The 17,856-nt window shown below is 53.8% G+C and overlaps 1 protein-coding gene across 7 annotated transcripts in view; it reads right to left on the reverse strand.

Moving 5' to 3' along the window:
* The window catches only part of DVL3 (dishevelled segment polarity protein 3), a 32,390-nt gene that overhangs the window by 1,434 nt on the left and 13,100 nt on the right, over window positions 1–17,856 (reverse strand). For 2 of the 7 annotated variants that reach the window (XM_065639790.1, XM_065639788.1), the window contains exons 2-16: window positions 11,408–11,477; window positions 7,583–7,704; window positions 7,072–7,178; window positions 6,350–6,485; window positions 5,980–6,073; window positions 5,516–5,585; window positions 5,096–5,235; window positions 4,831–4,907; window positions 4,342–4,409; window positions 3,931–3,981; window positions 3,659–3,808; window positions 2,737–2,868; window positions 2,322–2,489; window positions 1,527–1,739; window positions 479–877 (exon numbers count right to left, since the gene is read on the reverse strand). In XM_065639790.1, the coding sequence (XP_065495862.1) occupies window positions 479–877; window positions 1,527–1,739; window positions 2,322–2,489; window positions 2,737–2,868; window positions 3,659–3,808; window positions 3,931–3,981; window positions 4,342–4,409; window positions 4,831–4,907; window positions 5,096–5,235; window positions 5,516–5,585; window positions 5,980–6,073; window positions 6,350–6,485; window positions 7,072–7,178; window positions 7,583–7,704; window positions 11,408–11,477 (1,997 nt within the window). Of the gene's footprint in view, window positions 1–4; window positions 878–1,526; window positions 1,740–2,321; window positions 2,490–2,736; window positions 2,869–3,658; window positions 3,809–3,930; window positions 3,982–4,341; window positions 4,410–4,830; window positions 4,908–5,095; window positions 5,236–5,515; window positions 5,586–5,979; window positions 6,074–6,349; window positions 6,486–7,071; window positions 7,179–7,582; window positions 7,705–10,995; window positions 11,084–11,407; window positions 11,478–17,856 lie in introns of those variants that run through there. The other 5 variants (XM_065639793.1, XM_065639792.1, XM_065639795.1 and 2 more) reach the window with 4 other exon arrangements.

A 17,856-nucleotide genomic window follows, 5' to 3' on the forward strand; every position in this document is an offset into this window, starting at 1 on the left:
TGATAGAAGAAACACAAAAGGGTGAAAAGAAAGAAGAGATGTTTAGGGCGGAAGGACTGAAGCAGCAGTGACACACGGGCAAGCAGCACAGGGCGCTGGGACGGATGCAGATTAATGGGGTTAGAGAGGATGGCAGGGGGAAATTACCATCGGCAATACACAAGTCTGGTGGCGGGATGGGCTGGCAGCACCCATCAGGCCTGCCAGGCCCAGCCACCTTGCTCGAGGAGGGATTAGAATCAAGGTTTAGTTCCATTTATTATTTTTTTTCCCTTTTTTCTTTTCGTTATCAAGACCAAAAATAAAAAAAACCAAAACAAAACCAAAAAAAACCCCAAAAAACAAAAACAAAACCCAAAAAACAAGGGGCGAAGCCAGGGCTGGTCCTAGGAGACAAACGACGGGGATGGAGGGGGGAAGGAGGGGCAGCAGACAGACAGGGGATGGGTGCTTCACATTACATCCACAAAAAACTCACTGGGGTTGCCCATGGCCATTCGGAAGGACTGTCTACTGGCTGTCAGTTCGGGGGGCACAGAGGCCAGGTCACGGCCCGGCGGTGCCCCGGGAGGCCCCATGGCTGAAGGTGGTGGAGGCATCAGCAACATGGGGGGGCTGAAGAGAGGGGGGAGGCCGGGCGGCCCGTAGGACTGCTGGCTGTGGTGGCTGCGGATGCTGTGAGCCAGCGAGTGCTGGCTCCGCTGGCTGTGCTGGCTGGCCGGCACCGAGCGCTCGCTGGCCGCGCGCTCACGCCGCATGCTGCTCCGCGTGGTGTGGTCTGACTCGCTCCCGCTGCCGCCTGATTTGGACTCCCCGGTCTTCTCTCTCTCCTTCCTCCTCTCACTGCCGCTGCGATTGGAACCACTGCTCCGGCTCCCTGCGAAGCACACGGGGCAAGTTCAGGTGACAGCTCAGGCGAACCAGGATCCTCCTCTAGATGAGGGAGGACTACAGCACAACCATCTGCCTGCAGCCCATGCTCTCAGTCTTCTTTCAACTCCAAGTCCCACAACCCTTTCGGGACACACCTGACTAAAGGCTTTTGTCCTGGCTCCCCACACACAGGGCCTTGCCCAAGCAGCTTTTTCCTGCTTCTTCCCTGTACTGAACGGGGCACCTGCCCACCTGCAGGCACATTTTCAGAGAATCATTTTGATCATTTTGGTTGGAAGACACCCTCAAGACCATCCAGTCCAACCATTAACCTAACACTGGCACTAAACCATGTCCCTAAGAACCTCATCTATACATCTTCTAAACATCACCAGGGATGGTGGCTCCACCACTTCCCTGGGCAGCCTGTTCCAATGCCTGACAATCCTTTACATGAAGAAATTTTTCCTAATATCCAATCTAAACCTCCCCTGGCACAACTTGAAGCCATGTCCTCTCATCCTATTACTTGCTACTTCGGAGAAGAGGCTGACATCCTCCATACTACAACCTCTAGTCAGGTAGTTGTAGAGAGCGATAAGATCTCCCCTCAGCCTCCTTTTCTCTGGGAGGCTGGAGTCCTTTTCACTCACCTTCACTGTGCTGACTGCCGGCACTGCCCCCGCCGTAGCTGTAGCCTGGGTCAGGGAAGCCGGGGTGGGGGTTGTATGGATGAGGCGGTGGATACTGATATGGGAAAGCCATAGGCCAGGGTGCAGCTCCTGGGTGGGGAAGCGGAGCCAAAGTGTCCTGATCGGAGGCACCGCTGGAGCCGTCATGATCATGAAGAGACAGATTAGCCATGTCTGCAAGAAAGAAGAAAAGAGGGATTAATCCAAGCAGAAAGACAACGACATGTGATGAAGAAACTCCATGTCCACCTTTGCTGATGGACAAGGATGGGGTACACGAGGAGATGCAAGAAACTGGCACTGCCCCTGCTTGTCAGTACAACCATTTGTGCTTCCTGGCTGGATGACAACCAGGCTGTGCAAGACAGAGCTGTCACTCTAACACAGAGACCAGCGTGGTGGGAAAAGACCACATCAGAGCTACAAGCTCACTCTGTTAGTTACTTGCACCATCTCTCTTATTTGAGCAGCAATGGAAGTTCAGAGCCTGGAGACAAAGTCAGTAAAGACTCTGCTTTGGCTGCCCAGGAAAAAAGATCACATAGCAGGTGACACTGTCAATGCTGCTTCCAACTTCACCACTGCAGCAGCATGACAAGGGAGCTGGGATATTCTTCAACACTCTCTAACAGGGTCTGTATAACAAGGGGCCCAGCCTGATGGCAACAGCTGTAGTTCTGTGCCCACAGTGTCAGCAGGGCTCTGCAGGCCCTCTACCCCTCCATCCTCTCCCCACACCCACGCCAAGTGCCATACTTCCACAGAGGTCCCCGAAGATGTAGTAGCACTGCTCCGAGAAGGTGATCTTGTTCACGGTGTGTCGGATATAGCCAGCCTTCAGCAGATTGCTGGCATATTTGCGGGATTCACGACGATCTGTAAAGCCCTCCACATGGTGATAGAGCCAATCCACCACATCCGAACCTGCCACCAAACATCAGAGTTAAATACAGCAAGAGAGGAAGACAGTGGTCCTTGAGGCAGTGGGCCACACCGGGGCCAAGTCAAAGTGGGTCAAAAGGTGAAAAGGGATGCACAGCCAAAGGTTCCATTTGGGACTCTGGCCTGGTCAACAGTTAATTTACAGTGACAGAGATGCTCCCTTGAGCATTTCCTTGGAAAATAGGCCTCCCACTCCCCACTCTCTGCCTCAGGCAGCACAGTCTCTTACCAATGAAGGCATTGGGGATGGTGATCTTCAGCCACATGCGGTCACGCACCTCCAGGCCTGACTCTGGTGAGGCCATGGCTTTGACAATGGTGGCCATGTCGCTGTGGATGGACAGGTGAAAGTCATCGAGGCCTGTGGTGTGGACGAAGGAAGGGAGGCAGAGATGAGAGAGGACAGAAAAGACAACAGGGCTACACGGAGGCATCACACACAGGAGGAATGGGCCAGGGAACAATACATCGCAGATAGCCTTGGGGTGCATGCTGTGTAACCCCCCTTCTGACGTTGTCCTTCACACATCAGACATTTCCACTTGTGCAAAACCCAGGCTAGAGATCCAGAAGCTCACAAGTGAACCCACAAAGCTCAGCAAGGGAATTCTCCACTTCTCACAAACTTACAACAAACTCCTCTCTTTTTGCCCCAGAGGAGCTTTCTAGACCCTTGCTTCATGGCTCTGATACTAGAATCACCCAAAACCTTCAGAAAGTGAGCAAAAGAGCCCTGTGCTCAGCAGGTCCCTGCCTCACTGCCAGGCTCTTTGCTCCCAGCTGCCTCCATCTGCTGTCTGGGAGGGTAATTGCTCCAGGGACAAGGTGACTCCCTCTGGCCCCACACTCTCAGCTGATAATCCCCAACTGCCCTGACTGTTTGTTCCACACTTGCCACAGACCCTGGACGGCAGCCAGACTCTTCCACTTTCCTTATGTAGAAGAGTTGGAAAAGGTGGTATTAATTCAGCCAGCCAGAACTCCCACTGATCCGAGCGCCTGCCTGGTAAGATCTGCCTCTCCCTTAGTCCCGAGGCAGGGCAGACCTTGCCCACCCCAGCTGTCCCCACGCAGATGTATTGCTCCCTTTACAGCACAGTGAAGGCGAGGAAGCTGTGCAGCGGGTGGAGCACGGAGGGACAAGGACTTACGTTCGGTCTCTGGGATGGAGCTGGTGATGGAGGAGCTGGTGGAAGTGATTGTGCTCATGGATGGACTCATACCGTACGCTGGGTAGGTGCCAGTCATCGCTGCTGTGTGAGACACCCAAGCTGCTGGGTCGATGGGCCGGATGGGCTCACCTGTAGTGAAGAAAGAGTCAGTTAGGAGCTATAAGAAATTATCCTCTAATCAAATCAACCTCTGGGAAGGGACAGTGACTCAAGCGCAGCCCATTCCATCCCCAGCATCTGCCGGGACTCACCCGGATCGGAGCATGGAGAGTCTGGCCCAGCCCAGATCCGCTGGGGAGCAACTGGGAGAGAAAGAAGAGAGGGAGGGTCAGCAGGAGAGGTGCAGAGGGAGAGATCCCCCTATGGCTCAAGGAGGGGGTTTCTCTTTCCTCTGGCGCCCCGAGCAAGTGACCCCCCTGCCCCAGTGAAACGCGTCCCCAGCGTGATGTGGGAAGGAGGGCTGGGCTTGTGGGCATTTTGGTCTGGGAATAGGACATAGCAGCCTCCTCAAAGGAGAGCTGAAACCCCATCAAACCCCAATTCAGTGCCACACTGAGTCACACACACGGGGAAGAACAAGACAACAACCAAGTAAGTGCCTAAGGCAGGGCTCTCACATGAGCTGGGCACCAGCGTTAAGGGTGGGTCAGTTATCCACTTACTCCTGGGTAAAGAGAAGCAGCCCCGTGGGCTGGGGTCCCAGCACTTGGCCACCGTCAGGGTGATGGGCCTGCAACAATAAGGCGAGAGTTAGAACAAGAGCTCAGTGGTACAAACCCCTGTGTGCTGGGCAGGTGCTGCATGCTGGCTCTCTCCTACGAGACGGGGAAAAGCTACCAGTAAGTTGCCCTTGTCCCCTCCTCCAGCTATGGATTTCCTTAGTGACACGGACAAAATGATGTGACCCTGCTGAGAGCTGCTGATGACACGGCATCCCCACTAAAAGGGGGCACAGACCCCAATTCACCACCATTCTGTTGGCTGCAATTCTTGCTTTGGGCATGAAAACCCAGGAACCAAAGCAACACCAAAAATGTAAGTTCTGAGCTTCTGCAGAGCCACTGGCAAAGGTGGCTGGAAGACACGACTCTCACACCCCAAGCACACACCATACAGCTGCAATGGAAATAAGGAACAACCTGAGCACTTACCCCGGCTTGTGCACAATCTCCCTCAGCACCCGCACAGCATCATCGTTGCTCATGTTCTCAAAGTTGATGTCGTTTACCTGCAGACAACATAAAGAAGTGAGTTCCAGAGCTGTGACCAGAGGCTGAGCTCCCCACTTAGCTCAGCAGTGACTCAGCTCCCTCTTCTAAGTACAGCTTCCTGGGTTGAGGCTGCGCAGGGAGGCTTCTGGGTCTTTTCTTACTGCTCTCCCAGGCCCAAAGATGGAGTTATGTGGGCGTGAAGTACCTGCAAGAGCATGTCTCCTGGCTCAATCCTGCCATCCGCTGCCACAGCGCCGCCCTTCATGATAGAGCCAATATAAATGCCTCCATCCCCACGCTCATTGCTCTGTCCCACAATGGAAATGCCCAGGAAGTTGTATTTCTCTGCAGGGATGGAAAAAGAAGAAGTAAGACATCATAAAGCAGCAGACATAAGCAGCCCTAACCTCAGACAAACCACGTGCTAGTGACGGTCACCTGCACCCCAATCCCAGAGAGATGTCCTGAGATGCAGAGAAACTCCTGAGAGACCATTGCTTCAAGACAAGCCACTTTCCTGCAGTATCCATCTTCTGACTCCTCCCCATCTGTGCTTTCTTTGCCCCCTCCACCACCCAGTCTCACTCTGGAAGGACTGCAGGCTCCACGCCCACTTCCCACTCACCCATGTTCAGCGTGACCGTGATGATGTTCAGGGACATGGTGGAGTCTGTGATGCTGCTGAAGGACGATGACTGCAACATAAGTGAAACATGAGATGTTCTCCTGTGCCTTGGGAACATTGCCAGCCCCAGCTCCCTCCATCTGTGCTCCCTGCCACTCCCTGTGGCACCACAGTCAGCACCTGCAACTCCAGCCTCATGCTGGGAGCTTTGCAGAGCCAGAGGGCATCAGTCACAGTCCTTATGACCTCTTCACAGCCGGGACAAGGTCTGTGGTCCCAGCTCTTAAGGCTACATTGGCTTGGGAAGGGTTGACAGTGCTTTATGAAGTATCACCACTTGGATACCACCCATCCCCCGCTGAGCCCACAGCAAACACAGACGAATCCCTGATCAGCCCTGGAGCACTAAGTGCAGCCCACTCTGCTCTGCATTGCCCTCCCCAGGACACCCAGCCCCCGCGTACCCGCTCAATGCGTGGAGCCTTCTGTTTCCGCCGGCGTCGCTTGTGCCTCCTCATCAGACGGGAAGCACTGCTTTGCTCCGTCGAACTGCTAAACCTAGAGCCAAAAGCGAGAGTCAGCTCTGCTGCTGCCAGGGTGGTGGCTCCGGCAGCAAGAGACACACAGAAACGGCACAGGGAATATAGGATTGCAGGGGCAGAACATGTGCGTGGGGGATGGAAAATAGCAGAGGGGCTGCTGGGTGAGGCTTGAGACAGTAGCAGGTCTGAGCAAGGAGCCTGGAGCCCAAAATTACTGTGCCCTGCAAAGGCATCTCTCTGTCCTAGCAGGCTGAGGGAAGCGAGTGTTCCTTCAGGACCTAAGCTCTCCTACCTGCTGGTGGAGTCATCTTCATCTGAATCAAAGAAGCTGGTGGTCTCCAGCTCACTGCTCATGAGCGTGGAGGAGCTCTCGTACCCGCCCAGGTCTCGGCGCCGCTCTCCTTTCACTGTCCCATTCACCCTGGGTGCTATGAAAAGACAAGACTCAGTGTCCTTGAAACAGGCCACAGGGAAACAACCCACTTCGTTCCTGCAGGGCTCACAGTGACCTTCCCAGAGTGAAACTGGCCATCAAACAATCCCATTTAGTGCCAGCCAGCTGAGTCCACCATGGGATCAGATCTGTCTTCTGTAGGACACCTCTTCTGTCGCTACAGGATGGGGAAGAGACCGATGGGCCACTAAGAATAATGCTGCTAAAGTCGTGGAAGACTTGTAGCTGGTTCCTTGGCGAAGCACGAAGCAGCACAGAGCGACGAGGCTACAGCACGCTCTGCTTTTCAACTGAGAAGGACTGAGGCACTGCTGTCTCCTGCTCTTGAGGCTTCTACAGGAGGCATCTCCTTTCCCTCCAGAGGTTTCAACACCAAACTCTGATGCAATGAAGGTGTTAGCTCCTGCCTTCAATGTGAGGCTATGGCCCCAGATCACTGAAGAGCCCTTCTAAGCTCAGAAGGTTCTGCATAGCAGAGAGCTGCCCCATGTCTGGAGCTGGTGCCCCCACCGTGCTCCAGCCATGCCCTGCAGAGCTCTTGCCATGACACCAACACTCACCATGCTCAGGCCCATCTTTCCGACGAGGTCGTTCCCTTTGCGACGACACCACCGAGTCTGTCTCTGTCTCATTGTCCAAGTTTTCCCGACTTCCCCCAGTGTTAGGGCTGCGATGAGATAAAAGGAACAAGTATGTCCAACAGGGCACAACTTAAGCAGGTGCTCTCTACCTCTGTGCTGGCCAGCAGGAGCCTCTGGCCACCAGCTGTCTCCTTGAGGGACAGGAGCAGAGGTGGCAGGGAACAGGTACAGCACATCTATGACTGCCGGGCAAGGGACTGGGGGAAGCTGTGCCAGCTCTTTGCCAGCTTCCCTGAACTATTTTCTGCATGCCCTTGCTTGTTAAATAATGCAGCTCCACTTCAAATCTGCTCCCAGCACCATCCTCCTCCCCTCTGTCTGGCTGTAATCCCTGCCAATTTGGGTAGGAGTGTGCCAGCCCCTGGTCTGGATTTACAGCAAAATCACTGCGGGTCCCTCAGAAACCCGGACAATTGCCCAGGTAACTTACTGGAAAGAGGGGGGCCTGGAGTCTCCGATTCCTCCCGTGCGCTCCATGGAGGGTGGCAGCTCTGTTTGGTTATCGGCACAGACCGAGCCAGCATCTGAATGGGAACCCTCTGCAGACACCAGCTGGAGAGAGACGGAGAGGGAAACAGCTGAGGAACTGGGAAAACATTTACAAGAGTGGCCAAACGAGCTGGCCAAGGGCCTGCCTGGCCCAGGATCTCATCTCTGACCGTGGACAACAGAAGATGCCCAGAAGCGGGTATGGAACAGGCCAAGCATGTAGCAATATTCCCCTCAATGCCTGCCCAAACACAGGCTATTTGTGGCTCAGGAACTCCTGACCCAGTGGTGAAGCCCAGGCGGCTGACAGCCCTGCCTGGAGACCCTGACATCATCTGCATACCCATGCTGCACAATTTTTACACACGTGTCCTGTGGCAAGCAATGGATTCCCCAAGTTGTTCTTACATCACAGGAGGCAGTGACCAGTCATTCCTCTTCTCAATTTTACCAGCCTCTACACCTCTGCCTTCGAGCTGTGGGACCCAGCAGGACTTTCACCTTCCCAGCCCATGATGGGAGCTGGGGATAACAGAGCCCAGGATCGAGGCTGGCTTTGAAACAGACCCCAAAACTTTTTTTTTTTTTTTTTTGGCCTGGTTTCCACAAGTACTTTGCAAACGTTCAGCTTGTGTCCAGCTAAGTGGCCTGGACACAGCCTCCAGCCAACTTCTGGGAAGCTCAGCAGTTTCTCCAGTGCATAAATTCAATAAAGGGTCAAACCCCAGGAACTATTCATACTAGCCATGCCTTGGGGCAGCCCAGGCACACTTGTATCTGTGTCTCCGGCTCTAAGATAAACCACCAATTTTGGGGCTCAGGGAATGAGGTGGAGCCTCTCACGGGGAGAACAGGCTCACCAGTGGGATGAAACAGAGGATAGTTCAAATGAGCTCAATGGAAAGTGGTTTCCTCAACATCACTCCCTATCCAGGTTTGTGCTCCCCTCATTTTCAAGCTACACTGAGCCAGGTTAATTCCAAAAGGGCCAGTCAGGAAAGCAACAGAAAGCCTCTTCCTTGCAAGAGACATTCAGGGATCCCCAAAGCAAAGGTGACAGGGCCCAAAAAGGAGCCCTCTTCTGGCCAGGGAGCAAGTCCCCAGGGAAAGCCTAGAGCTCTTGAGCAAGGGAAGATCAATTTCCATCTCTAAGGACTTTCAAACATGCTTTTCACTTCTGCACCAGGTCTGTCCCCTGCACAGCACGGGCAAGCAGGGGGGCTGGCTCTCTCCCAGTGTCAGAGAGGGACCGCAGGGCCCGGCACCTTGATCTCTCGCCAGCCAAAACAGGCTGTGGGTCAGGCTGGAGCCAGCCCAGAGAGGTGAGGAGAGCAGGACAGGGGTCGGGCCTCAGTCTGTGTACTTCACCCAACTGCCAAGCACCAGCCATCACAGGAGAGCTCTGATCTAACAGGGGTGAGTCCCACTGGGGGTCTCAGCAGAAGGACCACGAAACACGGGCTGGAAAGGAGCCGAGAGCTGCTGCCCAAACTGTAACGCCCAGTGTAAATGCAGAGACAACTCTGCTGCTGAGGGGACCACATGTACTACATGGAGGGAGGAGCAGATGCCAATCCAGGTCCTGAGAGCTTCCCAGCATCACTGATGAAACACAAACGCGTGCCTGCCCACCTGGGAGAACTGGGGCAACTGAATAAAGCAGGGGATGGACCCCACAGATCAGCATTAGGGCAGGGGGAGAGAGGTCTGCTGCCAAGGAGGCACTGGGGACAGAGAAAGGGATGCAGCCGTGGCAAGGAAGACAGAGGACCCCGAGAAAGTCACAGCCAAGGCAGCAGACAGGGCGGAGAGCACCCTGGGGTGCCAAAAGCTGCAGAGCCTGTTCCACAAGCCCCAGGACAAGCCCAACCGCTCCTGCTCTCCTAACTGTCCAACCAGCTCTTGTCTCACACTCGCTTAGCTTCCCTCCCTCCAGCAAGCTCCAGGCTCTGCTCCTGGCACCTTCCTGGTGACTTGTCTTCCCAGGACACGTCCCACTCCCTGAGGGCCACATCCTTGCTCTGGTGGTCACTGCCCAGGAGCACAGGAGAGAAGAGATGCTGGAAGCAGCCAGCATTGCCTAGCAAACATCATATAATGCTTTGTGCTTGAAGATCTCAAGGCGAGACCAGGCAAATAGATCTGGACAGAGGGAACAAGCCACAGGCAGCTGTCAAACAGCAGTGAGGAGGAGAGGGGTATTCCCAGGCAGGGAGACCGATGCTGCCTTCCTCCAGCACTCCTGGGGCTGGGATTTCCTCCAGGGAAGGTTTTGATAACCATCCTGCACTTTTCCTGCCTCTTGCACTGTCAGGAAATATTCACTTGGATTCAAGCCTCCATATTTCCCTCTAGCTAAAATTAGTATGAAGTTCCTAAAATAGCCTCATCCCAGCCTGTCTGGCAGAAGCAGCAAAGCAAGTGTTCCCCCGAAAACACCCATGGACAAGGAGACTCTCAGCAGAGATAGAAAAAGCAATTGCCAGCTGCGCATAAAGGTCTCCAAGGCTGCCATCCCCCTTCGTGCACAAGAGCTGCAGCGGCGCTAACTCCAGGCACACGTTCTGTGCGAGGAGCCAGCACGGCAGAGCAGCAGGACGGTGCCCTGGTCAGATGAGACAGAGCTGCACCAGATCCATGCCACGCACACCAAGCAACCAGAGAGCCCTTGCAAGGAAAGCCAGTGGCTGCGTGGATGTGTGGACCACAAGGAAAAGCATGCCAGGTAAAAAGAGAGCAACAGAAAGGGCTCAGAGCCTCTGGGACTCTCCACAGAGCTGGTGAAAACAACAGGCAGCTGGGAAGGGAAGGGTGGGGAGATGTCTCAGGGCAGATGCAGCGGCGGCGGGGCCGGGGGCTGAAGGGCCTGTTTTCCAAAGGGTCAGCTAATCACTGGAGGGAGGGCAACCACTGGCCCTTTGCGTGGGAGCCCAGTGCACCCCATTCCCGGTGTGGGCAGCAGGGGACCTGCCTGTTCTGTCAGCCCTGCCCTTCCTCCTGAAATGCAGTCACTCCGTGGCACCCCAGCTGAGGCCCAGCTGTTTGGTGCAGGGACAGAAGCAGCATTAGGTCTGACCCAGCCTGATTTTCTGAGGATTTTCACTGTTTAGGGGCTCTCTGGTGGCTTCTGGAAAAAGGCACTTGAGTCTTGGTTCTGCTCCTGGTGTAGATCCACACACCCTCATCAGCCCAAACTGCAGCTCAGCAAAGGGGAAAAAGGGATGATGGGCTATGGAGACTGAATACCCTGTTCCCCCCACAAAATAAAAGAGGGAGGCATGCGGGCAGGGGACAGAGCATGTGCATGGCATGGCGCAGAGGGAGAAGCTTGTCCTGCAGCTGCCCAGGCAGTACCTTTAGTCTTCAGGGCAGTCAAATCCAGTCCGCTTCACCAGCACTAAAGTCACTTAAGCCCTTTGCGCCAGTCACCGGAGCAGGACTTTCCTTGGAAAGCTGACCCTGCCGTAGGGGCACATGGGTTACACTGTGGAGAGGCTGGGACCATCACCTCTGCCCGGCATCAGTGATGGCGAGCACTCCACAGAGACATCCCACATCTTCCCCAGTGTGGGGGACCCAGCACCATGCGGCCCCCTCTCTAGCCGAGGGACTGGAGCAGGGTAATCCAGCTCATCAGCTTTGTTAGCGATCAGCGCTTCGACAGAGGGAGCAGCTCCAGTGCCTTACTTGGCACTACGCACCCAAACAGTGGTTTTCAGAGAGAGCAGAAACAGGCAGCAAGATACCAAAGAAGGTGCTTGCTTACCCAGGACACCACTCGGCCGTTGAAGCAGGGAAGCTTGGCATTGTCGTCCGAAATTTCTTCTTTCACCACCCTGCAGAGGGGAGAGGAGGCAGTCAGAGCTGGGTCTGGGGCTTCAGAGGAAAAGGAGACTTTCCCAGGCAGGTGTTTGTACCTAACAACAGGCAGCCCAGGCCCAGGTTTGGGGATGTGGCCGGGAGAGGAGCAGCAGCTCCCTCCTGCTGCCAGGCTACGGCTTCCTACGCCCATAGCTGGCCGGCCAGAGGGGAGAAGACAAGGGCAGAACAGGCTCTCCTGTGTGCATCCAGCTGCATTATCAGCCCATTCACATTTTAATCAAAGAAAAAAAATATCAGACGCATATTTCCACCAGTTTGCTCATTTCTAAAGAAATAAATAATTTAAACCTTTTCATAACGATCTGAAAGAATCGCAACCTATGCCAGAGATTTCTAATAGATGAAAGTGAAATACATTAAACATGCTGCCTCCCAAACGTTACTGTTGCTTTTTAATTACGTACATAATATTTCAACATCACTTCAAGCTTTATAGTTGTGCCACAATGTCATGTTCCCTCATTACACAAACAGTGGAGGGAGCACTGATAATTTTTTTTCCCCCAACAGTAAAAACATCATTTTTCTTTGAAGAGAAAATGTCTTCTTTCTGTTTTAAATATCACCAGGCACCTAAATACTTTTTCCACAGTGAGTCTGCAATCAAAACAACTTGTCAGTTCACCAGGTTCAAATAATACCATCTTTGATAAATCAAATTTAACGGCAAAATAGGCTTTAACAAGCTCATTTTCTTTTCTACTCAATGACAACATTTTAAGCACTCTTATCTAATACAAAGACGTCTTACAAGTAGTTTGTGGTACTCACTTCCCCTTCCGAACTATATTTAAGGTAGCTGGACACATACTGTGCTTAAAAAAATAATATAGTAACTAAACAGTGAATAATGTTTGGCGGGAAAAGAATCCAACAGGAAAAGAAAAGAATGAATGTGAAACCAAGGGAAAGTAGGTATTAAAAAGAAGTAGCTTGTAAGTAACTAGAACAGAGTAAACAGAGCTGGGATCCCACCAACAGCTCTGAAGGGTCCCCAAGCCAGTCCCCAACTCACGCAGAACCGAAGAGGATGCAGGGGAGAGACGGGGAGCTGTGACCCATGGCCCCAGACTGCCACACAGCCCCGGCACTGCCATCAGCAGGCAGGACACCGGGGGAACAGGTACACCGGGCTCCCTGCTGAAAACAGGATGGCGAGGCTCCCGACGCTCACACGGCATCAGCGAAAGGCAAATGAATGGAGCTGGAAGAGCAAAACCCGGGGAGCAGGCTCGCTCCACCCTGCCAGCCGTGCTGGTCGCGCCGGTGTCACGCAGGGCTGTCCCACGGGGTGAACAGCAGCACGTTGCCACATCTTGCTGACAGCTGGCACTCAAGATTCCTGCCAAAACTGGAGAGCCAGAAAATGGACTGGACAAACGCTAGCCATCCCCAGAAGGCACAGACAAGGTGGTCACGGTTTGAGCAGTCTAATCCACTCCCAGGATGTGCGTTAATTCCTCTTGCACAGATGGAGAAGCAGGAAAAGGCAGGAAAGGAGCAGTGAGGACTGGATTAAAACCCTGCTGGCTTAATGCTTCTTCAGCATGGCCCACGCCAACCTCTGCCCAAAGGTCCTGCAGCCCAGGAAGACTGTCAGACACAGGCAGCGTCCCCAGGATCCATCCTCTTCGGTGCCCACATCAACCCTTTCCAATGCAGGCAAGTTGTCGTCTCCTTACTCTCTCTCATGCACACCCTGGCCTGGCTGCACCAGCATCCATTCATACTGTCGCCAGCAGCCTGGACTTCATCCAATTCCTAGAGAGAACGTCAGGCAGAGCCAATTTTCAGTGCTGCTCAGGGACACAGAGCCCTGCCTGTGGGTGATATATTTGCAGGGTCAAGGTGACCAACTGCTAAGCACAAATGAACTATTCCAGTTTCAGTGGGGACAGAGAAAAACCACCCTCAGGACTCCCCCCCACCCTCAACCACAATGTCCGATGGAGAACAAGCTCCTTCTGTCCTGAGAGCTGGTCCCTCGTTGCTCCTGTTATCCCACTGCTGCCCCAGACATCCCAGGGCTCAGCTCCACCCCGGAGCGGTTTTCTCCCTCCATCCCCAGCCACTACATTATTTATCACTATTTATCACCCAGATGCCAGAGCACAATGGATTATATATTTAGACTCTACCGAGCAAAAACTGATAGTGCTGGAGTCAGGCACACTGCTAAGCAGGAATATCTCTGCAGCCTTGCTCACGTCTGTCACCCCTCGCACCGTCCCAGCTATTCATGCCCTGCATTCCTCTCCAGCCTCGGCCCCGGGCTGCAGCCTTTCTCCCCCCACCTCTCACCACTCTCTTCAACTCACTTCTCATACAAACAAGACCGCAGGTTCACATCAGAAGTCACCAACCGAGTAGCCTCTGGGGGAGCTGTGAGCAGTGCCACGTTTCTCCTCTGCGGTTGGAATGGGGAGTCGGCCATGAGATGAAACAACTGTCCTGTGGATGTGCTGGGAGGGAAAACTGTCCTGTGGATGTGCTGAGAAAAGGCCCCAGCTAATGGGGTCTGAGCCCAGGAATCTCAAAAGAGCAGACTCGGAAGGAGTGCATGCTCTCTCAGTTCTCTAAAAGCCTTTCCTTTTGGCAAGAGCCACCATAGCCCAGGGAAAACATCTGCCCAAGGCTGATTTCAGAGGCACTGCTTTTAGTTTACCGTCCATTGGGGCAGCCTGGTTTCAGACTTTTCTGTGTTTCAAGTCCTGCTGGGGGCTGGGCACAACACAGCTGAGAACAGTGGCCAGGAAAAAACCCCTTCTAGGGAGAGGCAGCCTGAGCCTTGCCCCAGTGAGCATGGGGGTCCAGCCCCCTTGGCGCTGCTGCTCTGTGCGGACAACCGCCCAGCACACCAGGCGCTCGCCGTCCCCGGGGCCGACCGCCGTGCTGCGGCCAAGCTGCGGGCTCATCGCCTGGCCCGCAGGCCCAGCACTCATCTGCCTTGAATTTTCCAACAAAGAGACCTGCGGGAGAGAGGAAGGAGGGAAGAAGGAGGGAGGGAGGGTTACAGGGGAGGCAGGCCGAGTGGGCGGATGATTCAACCGCCATCCCCAGCGACACGGGGCCAAGCTGGGGGGAGGAGGAGACGCCGAGGCTCTGGCTGCCAGCAGCCCGGCTGGGGTGTGCAGAGGGGGCTGCCAGGGCTGACACAAGCAGCACATCTGCTCCCATGCAGCTGGGGGAGGGGAAGGGGCAGCCCCGGCAGCAGGGAGGGAAGCAGAGGAAATTCGTCTCCAGCCCTTGCTCCATCCCTACCCTCCCGCTGGCTTCTCCGCAAGAACCGGCAGACCCTTTCCCCACGGCCTTGGAAGATGCCATGCTCCCAGCTTCCCTCCCGCTCCCTGCCAGGGGGAGCAGCCTGGAAGAAGGATGCAGAGGTGGGCGAGGGACAGGCAGACAGACACTGCCTTCTCCAGGGAGCCCCAGCCCTGCTCAGGAAATTAGAGGGTATTTTATATCACGGAGTCATGTCCTAGGAATGAAGGGAAGGTGGGGGGAAAAAAAAGAGAGTGTGCGCACAGGAGAGTGAGGAGGCCATAAAACCCAAGTCTTGGAGACGGCTGCGGCGTGTCAGAGACCCCGGGCTGCGCAGCCGTCACCAGCGCAGCTGCTGCGCTCGCCGCCTCCTGCTTCCCCTCGGTGGCCTCCAGCCCGAGCCAGGCTGCGGATACAATGGAGTTTCTGGCTTCAGCCAGCTCTGGTCTCTCCTGAGCGGGACCCACTAACCACAGTGAGGTCCTAGAGAAGAACTTGGATGGAGTAACAGGAGCCCAGGGAAAGAAGAAATCCAGGACAAAGGATTTGAAGCTCAGATGTGGCTGCAGGGGATCGCTGCTCTTCTCTGCTGGTCCATCCTCCAGCTGGTCCATCTAAGGGCTCACAATGGGGAGGATACTCGAGCAGCAATCATGGGACACGATGGTGATCAGAAAAGCTGAATCTGGAGTTGGGGGGGGTCACTACCAAGAAGGGAGGTGACAGAAGGGGACCCCTTGAGCACGTGAGACAGCTCGACAGGCAGGATGAGAAGAAGTCTATTACTAGGGGAGGTGTGGAGACTGGGAAGAGAACCAAGCAGCGACAATTTCACATTAAGAGATGTAAAGCTAATACAGCGGATAAAAAAAAAAAAATCTTTTCCTTCATTTAGTTGAACTATTGAGAGGAAAGACCTTCACAGAACAGCAACATTTCTTCCAACATTGCAAAGCCTAGAAATTAAATGTTAAACTTAATCTTCTATTACAAACCCCCAAAAGAGCACAGATCAGGTTGATCACTCCTCTGACCTTAACAGCCCCCATCTACAGCCTGCAGAACCATGAAAAAGGAAAAAAACAAAACCAAACCCAAACAACACAAGCAAACCAAACAAAAACTATCATGAGATATTTCTACCCAACAGCACAAGCTTCAGGGATTTACACACCAGAAATGTGATCTCATTTTCAAGACCTGTAGTACACACCCCTTAGGGCAGGGATGTCTTGTCTCCAAATGATTGTATAGATTAATAATGCTGCATGGCAAAATGAAGCACCTTCATGTGTTACTATCCAAATGTGAGCAGCCTCCCAGTTCTAGAGCAAAATCCTCCTCTGTTCTGCAAGATCAGATGCTGGGGCTGCAGGGATGAGCTCTGCAGCCATTTCACCAGAGGAGAAAATTGGATAGGGCAATTCTCTGACACAGCTGGGATTTTGGATAGGAAATACTCACCTGTTAGAGTAAGCCCAGACATAACACGCGTGCTTTCCGTGGGGATACAATCCCCCAAAGGGCTAAAGGCCCAATCAAAGAGTACACTCACCAGCAAACACGTGTATCAGTGAGACTTTGGGTTTCATAGGCAAAGAGCGCACACCAAACAGGATTAGAGGATTTGAGTTGTCCATCTCTGCAAGCCAGGGCATTCTTCAGGTCTTCCTCACTGTATTTTTACCTCCTATGTGAGGAGGAGGAGTACACAGGGTACGAACTGCAGAGTGCACTGGTTTGAGAAGGGTTCTCAGAGTGCAGAGACTGTCACTCCCCCTTTTAATTTCCCTCCCAAGCCCGCAGACAAGGGTCCACTGCTCCCCTGTGCTGTGCTCAGTCCTACAGGCATCATCAGGTGGGAGATGACAGGACAGACCTCCCGTTCATCTAGCCCAAAGACTGGAAAAGGAACAGCATTCAGGAACAAGCCATCCGACCTCACAGGCCTGTCCAGGAGCTGCATTTATCAAAGCAAAGCTACAGACTTTGATTTGAAAGCAAGCCCAAGAGCCCTGACTGTCCCTCCTGCCTTGATCTGCAGAGTGACCATCTGGCTGCAGCGCCGCTCTGCAAACCAGCCCGACAGGCCCTTTGGAGGAAGCACCTCCACAATGATTAATCTCGCCCTGCCCAAGCGATGCTTCCAACCCCTGGAAGGACATTTAGAGACATCAAAGGAAGCATTCTCCAGGCCCCCAAAGGTTCAGTGACACTTTCAGTCTCTTTGAATTGGAAATCAGGACAAACGGGAACTCCCAGCAGAAGCCCAGCCAGGCTCTTTGCCCTGGTAGCTCAGTTTCGGCTCCTCAACAACTCTAAGAGCTTGCATGGCCCAACACAAGGGTACAAATGTAAGGACTCACTGTGAGAAAGACAGACTTGAGACTAAACATCTGCAGAAATGACCTTCAGGGAACTGGGACATCCACAGCAGTGATCAAAAGCTGGCTTTGTGTTCAAGGTGGGATAGGAAATGGGCCCAAAGAGGCCTCAGCCGAAAGGAGACGTGTATGAGACAGGGTAAAATCCTGATGCAGTTGCTACGGTTCATGTATCTGTGGAAAGCCGGCAAGTAAACCGGAGCAGGCTTGGTCTGCTGTGACACTCTGTCTGGGTACTGACGGTGGGAAGAGCCCACAATGCAGACCTGCAACACAGCAGCTCCTGCCAACCAAGAGGAAGGGACTGTGCCAGGAGGTCAAAAAAGGGTTCCCCCAGCTACTGCAGGCAGCAAAAACAAAGGGAAAAATGCCACCTTGTCAAGGAACTCATGGTAGAGGTTTCTGAGCCCCACAGGGAACTCCATGCGGTTCTCCACCGAAGTCACCCACCCTGCTCCAGGCTGGCTAGGAAAGCAACAGGCTCTCTTGCAATGCCCAGGGACTTCACGTTGGTTAAGACAACAGCAAGGAGCTGTAAAGGGCTCCAAGAGCTGCTGGGGGACGTTGTGATGTTGGCACACAGACAACAGGCAAGGGAGAAGGCCATGATGTCTGTGAAGTCTCTGCGTGCACGCTGAGGAAGGTAGGACCAGGCCTTCCTTTTCTGGCCCTCAGCTGAGGGACGCCA

The sequence above is a fragment of the Caloenas nicobarica genome, chromosome 8 (genome assembly GCF_036013445.1).
Source record: "Caloenas nicobarica isolate bCalNic1 chromosome 8, bCalNic1.hap1, whole genome shotgun sequence".
NCBI lineage: Eukaryota > Metazoa > Chordata > Aves > Columbiformes > Columbidae > Caloenas > Caloenas nicobarica.